This window comes from Charadrius vociferus, unplaced genomic scaffold, assembly GCF_000708025.1.
Source record: "Charadrius vociferus isolate BGI_N301 unplaced genomic scaffold, ASM70802v2 scaffold1020, whole genome shotgun sequence".
NCBI classification, from domain to species: domain Eukaryota; kingdom Metazoa; phylum Chordata; class Aves; order Charadriiformes; family Charadriidae; genus Charadrius; species Charadrius vociferus.
The window spans coordinates 178,340-184,777 of NW_009646502.1; the positions used below are offsets into that span (position 1 = coordinate 178,340).

The 6,438-nt window shown below is 62.1% G+C and overlaps 1 protein-coding gene across 1 annotated transcript in view; it reads left to right on the forward strand.

The window, feature by feature from the left end:
* Positions 1-3,194: 3,194 nt before the first annotated feature.
* The window catches only part of WNT10A (wingless-type MMTV integration site family, member 10A), a 32,428-nt gene continuing 29,184 nt past the window's right edge, over positions 3,195-6,438 (forward strand). Inside the window, exon 1 of the mRNA XM_009883999.1 lies at positions 3,195-3,244. Within this exon, the coding sequence (XP_009882301.1) occupies positions 3,195-3,244 (50 nt within the window). The remainder of the gene's footprint in view (positions 3,245-6,438) is intronic.

Genomic DNA, 6,438 nt, shown 5'->3' on the forward strand with positions numbered 1-6,438 from the left:
CTCCCAGTGACAGATGTCACCCATGCAGCCACAGGGTCACATCCACCCTGACCTGCCTAGGAGGGTCTGGCTCATCCCTTCCCACTATTGGGGTTCTGCTGTCCCACCCCAGCCCCCTGGTCCCTGTTCCTGGGACCCTGATGTGTGGGGTGGCTGTCTTTGGCAAGGGGAAGATGGGTGCTGGGGTGAGGGGTGTCCAGGCCAGCCCTGCTGCAGCATCTCCAAGCACCCAGACACGGGGATGCGCTGGGACCTGGGGCACCCAAAACAAGGTGCAGACAGTGGGCATGAACCCTCAAAAGGCAGGAGATGGGGTGCGCAAGGACTCCCAGGCATGCTGTTTGGAGATGCTGCCTGTGAATGAGAGGGCTTTGTGTCCCCCAGCCTTCCTTGGCTCCCTCTGGCGTCTGGCCCCTGCTCTGTCCACACGCCAGGGCTGGCCACACCGGCATGGTGCACACTGAGCAGCATCTGCACTGGTGGTGGGCTCTGGAGGCCGGTAGAGAGCTGGGGTAACCCCAGGGCACCCCTCATCCACCACCCCAACCCACCCCCCCCGGAAGAGGGGCATTGCAGAGATCCCCCCACTCCCAGGCCCTGTTTTTAACTATCAACTTCTCACCTTATCCAAATCCCCTCCACTCCCACCGCCTCGTTACTCACCCTGTAATGAAGGCAGCAGCCTTCCTCCATCTCCGGGGAGGGGGCTCTGACTATGCCTATTCCCGGAGAGGGGACCTGCAGCAGAAGGGGCTGCTGAGGTGCCTGCATCCCCTGCTCACCCCGCATGGGGACCAGCACCCTCCACCCATCCCTGGGGCCGTACACCCATCCCTGAGGGGGAGAGACGCCCGGGGCAGTGCCGCACAGACGTGCTTGGCCAGTCCTGATCCAGCCACCTCCCCACCATCCCAGCCAGCAGGTTGGCCCTTGGGGGACGCTCTCTCCTTGCCCGAGGCAGTACAAGGAGTGGGATCCTCCCCCCTGTCCTGGTCATACCAGCACCTCAGAGGCTGCTCTGCCACGGCGTGTCCCCCCTTCATGGCCAGTCCCTGTGGTGTGGGGGAGGCAGTGTGGGTGGTGGCTTGCCCCAGTCTCGGCATTTGAGGCTCCCACAGGATGGTACCCACAGCAGGGCTTCAACCCTTTCCCTGCATCCTTCTGCCACTGTGGCACTCACTGCCGAGTGCTGGGAGGAGGATGAGGAGGGGAGCTGTGCCTCATGGCAAGGATGCTCCCAGCAATGGCTAGAGGCAGGCGGGGCCTGCCCCTCCCCCCCCACGCGTCGCCCCACCAGCGCCCGAGCCCTGGGCAGGCAGGAGGACTGGCCGGGCCAGCCAGGTGGCCGTGCGGTCGGCTCCTGAGTCACAGCGAGCAGACTCGGGCAGGTCGTGGGGTGTGAGCCAGAGGGAGGGCAGCGATGCTGGGGGCTCCGGTGCTGCCGCCGGGCTGGGGCAGCTTGGCACGGTGACTAACGCTGCCGCAAAAGGCAGGGTCGCCCCGACCCCACGCCCAGCCCTGACTCACACAGCCGTCGCTCCGGTCCTGTGGGTGCTGCCGGGCAGGGGAGCAAGGAGAGCCGTGCTGCAGGATGGAGAAGGTGCGTGGCTGGCTGCATGGGCTCCCAGCGAACCTCTCCTTCCTCCTCCTCCTCTTCCTCACCAGCTTGCATGCCTGGCTGCAGACTGAAAGCCACTCAGCTCCCAGCACCCATCCCTTCTGGCCTCCGGGTCCTGGTGGCATCAGACTGGGTGCCCGTCCTGGTGCTTCTCCATCTCTGCCCATCCTCCTGTTCCACCATGCTTTGGGGTTCCCCAGTGCTTCCCCCCTGCACCCCTGCTATGTGTTAGCAGAGCTGCCCCATCCTGCACAGACTGGGATAGTCCCGGGGGCCATCAGACCCTCCAAAGTTATGGCATGGCAGAGACTGTGCTTGGCCGTAGCAGGCTGGTCTCTCCCTGTGTTGTCCCCTGGTCACATCCATGGGCCTGCAGCCAGTCTGTGGTATCAGGCAGGAGCAGCATGATAGAACACAGAGACCTTGACCCTGGCCCCTCCCTGCTGTTGGGCTCTAGGGGGACATCCCTGGACAAGCCAAAGCCCCAGAGAGATGACCCACTGCTCCAAGGAGATGCCACAGACCCTCCATCCAGCGCCTATGAAAACCACTCCTCGATTGCCCAAGGCACAGGGCTTGGAGGTTGCTTATCCCAAGGCAGAAGGGACTAAAGGAAGACACCTGCTGGGAAGGAAGGGGGGAACAGAGCCAACGAGCCATGGGCTGCATGGAAAGGTGCTGGAAAAGGGTCCTGATGGAGGTAACAAAAGAAGAGCCATCCGCATTCTCCTGGAGGTGTGGAGCCTGTGGCTTGGGGTGCCGGCAGGACCTGCTCCTGCAAGAGGGAAGGGGAAAGGAGCAGGGAAAGTGCAGGTAGCCCGGGGGCTGGGCAGGAGGATGTAGGGTGTAGAGATGGAGGCACGGCCAAGAGGGATGGAGGGACAGAGGGATAGGATGATGGAGGGAAGTGAGGATGGAGAGGAAGAGGAATGGACGCTTCCCCAGTCCCCTGCACAAAGCACATGCTGGGAGGGGGCGGAGGTGTGGAGGGAGGACAGGAGGCTTGTGAAAAATTCACAAGCTGCTGAAGGATGGGAATTGCCTGGGTGCTTTAACCTGGGCAGGGGAGCTCCAAGTGCAGTGTCCCCACTGCACCCCGTGCCAGGGACCCCTCATCACCTTTCCTGCCCTGGCTTTGGGGAACAACACCCTTCATGCCAGCTCTGAGTGCTTCCCACATCCACGGCTGACCTCTGCAGAGCATGGGGCTGCTGAGGGGTGCTGGAGGTGGCAGAGAAGCTGGGAGGTGGCAGGTCCCATGGCCACGTGGCCCTGTGTCCCCAACTGGGGGGACTGCAGCAGTGACAAGGACAGATGCGGTGCTCACAGAAAGCTCAGCTTTTGCCCTGAGCCTTGATGCTCCCATGAGGACCAGAGCATCCTCCACCAGCCTCGCATGCCTGCCCGCACCCATCCCTGCTTGGAGGGGCCCGATCCTGTCCCGTAAGCCCCCCGTTCCCCAGGCCACAACAGATGCTTAATCTTGTGCTTAAGGGCTTTGTCAGTGTGACGCAGAAGAAAGGCTGGAGCAAAGGGCTCACCTGGCTCTTCTTCAGCCCCGGGATGTTGCTGGGACATGAGGAAACAGGTCCTCCCCCGCCTGCCCCCGCTGTTAGTGCTGAGACGGTGGGATGCAGCGGCCGGCCTCCTCCCCAAGTCAGCAGGAGCGTGCGAGTGAGACACCCGCTCTTGGAAGCGATTATGTCATTAAGGGCTGGAGGAGGATGAAAGCGTTTCCCCTCTGATTTGCCTTGGCATTTACTTGTGCGCAAGATCCTAACGAATACACAAACATCTGCGCTCCTGGAGCTCAGGCATCTGGGTCCCCAGAGCCAAAGGAGTTGCCTTCCATTGGGAAGGACCCCCTCTCTCACTGGGGGACCCCAAAAAGGAGCCCCCAGGACACCCTCCAATGTATCTAGGTGAAGGGCAGCACATGCCTGAGTATAATCCCTGGAGTGGCCTGGGAAAGCAGGGGGTGGTGATGACCTGCTGGGGACACCCCAGCCAGGGAGCTGCCTGTCAGAGGGGACTGCTCCCCCCACTCCCCTCCTACCTGCAGGGGGGGGGGTCCAGCCAGCCCATACCAAGGTAGAGAGGGGAAACGGAACATGGGAGCTGAGTCTTGGGTGACAGGATGTGGGGAGGGAGGAGCAGTGGTCTCTACATCAGGGTCCAGTGTCACCCCTCCAAGTCCCCTGGTGTGCTCTGCCCAGCACTGACACTGCACCTCCCATCAGCCAAAGTCTGCAGCAAGGGGACAAGCATCCTCTGGTGGCAGGGCAGCTGGGGTGGGTCATGACATCACTACCAAACTCCTGTGGGACACCCCACATTGCCCGCTGGGTGCTGGGGGGGATTCAGGAGGGCGGCAGCTATGGGAGCAGTGATGCTGAGGGGATGCTGTGCAAGGGATGTCTCTGTGCACTCAGGGACAGAAAGGTCTGCAACCCCCCCTCCTGCCGTGCTGCGTGGTCCGGGAAGTCGGAGGGTAGATGCCAGCTCCATTCCAGTTCTCCCACCTGCCCACAGCTCAGGAGCGGAGCTGGGGGCAAAAGAACAGCCAGCACCCCTAGGAATGCAAAAGGGACCTGAGTGGGGATGCCACCCCCCCTGCACCCAGAGTCCCCGGGGGGGTGGGGGGGGCACAGCACAGCCTTCGGGCCAAAGCCCAGATTGCAACTCATTTCCCAAAGGAAACGCATTTTCCTCCCTGGTGCAAACAGGAACCGACACGCAAGCAGTGCTGGCAGCCCCCGCCAGCGCTGCTGTGCCGGCGTGGAGACGCGCGGTGCTCGCCCGGGGGTAGAGCGCTTTGCCAGTTGCCGGCGCCCGGCTGTTTACGGCGGGAACACCAGCGTGGCGTGGGCTGTGGCGGCTGGGGACACCGGGGAGCTGCGGGGGCACTGTCTTCTACCACCCAGCTACTACAGCCCAAGAGGAGCCCCCCTAGCACCAGGGGACACCAAGCGTCCTCATGGCCAGGAAGGGGCTGTGTTGGGGCAGATGATGTTTGCTGAGTTACCCTGGACTTTCCCAGAGCCACCCTCCTGTCCCTAAGGGAGAAGCAGCATGACACAGGGACAGCCTGCAAGGGCACCCTGCAAGGGCACCATACAGCTCCCAGATAGGAGACCCCTGCCCAGCAGGACCCTACGAGGGAAAAGGGTACCTCAGTGTTGGGGTGATGGTGCCAAGGAGACGGGCACACCCTGGGTGTCCAGCCCAGGAGCGCTTACGGGGAAACTGAGGCAGGCAGTGCCCAGTGGCCCCATCGGGGGAAGTGAGAGCCACAGCAACAGCTCCTCCAAAGACATCTGCCTCATATGGCGCTGCTTTCCCGGCCCCGGCACCGGGCTGGGGGAGCCCAAAACAGGCCCAGTGCCTCCATGAGCTGTACATGGCCACGGTCTGTGCCCACGCACACAGAGTCACACCCCCAGCACGTGGCACTCATGCTCACACCCCTGTGCACACAGACAGGCGCTCACGTGCCTCACAACGCAGGGACACTTTTCTGCAAACCCCCAGCTTGTGCCAGGCACCCCCCACCCTCACGCACATACCCTGACACTCATCCCCACTCCTCATACCCCTGACATACCCCACGCTATGCACACTCACTCCAAGTCCCATGTGTCTACCCTCTGCATGCACGCTCACTCCCCACACGCCCCACACCGTGCACACTCTCTCCATACCCCATGTATGCTTACCCATGCTATGCGTACTCATCCTACACCCTGCATGTTCACCCTATGCCCCAAGCACACTCAATCCACACTGTCCATGCTCACCCACCTCGCAGACACTCACCCCACAGCCCACGCACACTCACCTCACACCCCATGCACACTCGCACCAGGCTGTGCCCGGTCACCCCACACTCCAGGCATGCACACCCTCACCACTCACACTTCCTCCACGCTCCACACACACTCACTCTACTATGCACACTCACCCTCACGATGTGCATCCATGCACCATGCACGCTCACCCCATGTCATGCACCCTCACTCTGTACCTTGTGGACACTCAACCACGCCATGCACACTCACCCATGCCCTATGCACGCTAACCCCCACACCATACACACTCACCTCACGCACTTACCCCTGCCATGCACGCTCACCCGTGCAGTGTATACTCACCATGCATTGCACACACTCCCCCACACTCGTGCATGCTGTGCACACTCACCCACGCCATGCACAACCGCCCCACACCTTCTGCAGTCACCCACACTTTGAGCACACTCCCAATGTGCACTTTCACCTGCACCTTCTGTATACCTATCCCATGCCACCCACACTCACTCTATACTCTGTGCACACTCTCACACCCTGTGCACACTCACTCTGTGCACACTCACCCCATACTCTGTACACTCCACCTTGTGCACGCTCACCCCATACTCTATGCACACTCCCACACCCTGTGCACACTCACTCTGTGCACACTCACCCCATACTCTGCACATTCCACCTTGTGCACGCTCACCCCATACTCTATGCACACTCCCACACCCTGTGCGCACTCACCCGCACTGCACACTCCTCCAAGTCCCCACGACTATTCCCCCACTCTATGCACTCCCACCTCGCACCCCACGCACCGTTCCCCACACCGTGCACACCTTCCCCCGTGTCCGGTACCCTCAACCCTCACCGCACTCAATCCCCGTGCCGCACACACTCACCCCACACCATGCACGCTCCCCCACGCCGCGCACACTCACCCTACACCCCCGTGCACGCTCCTCCACGCTGTGCACCCCCACCGCACACACTTCTCCACGCGGGGCACACTCACCCCACACC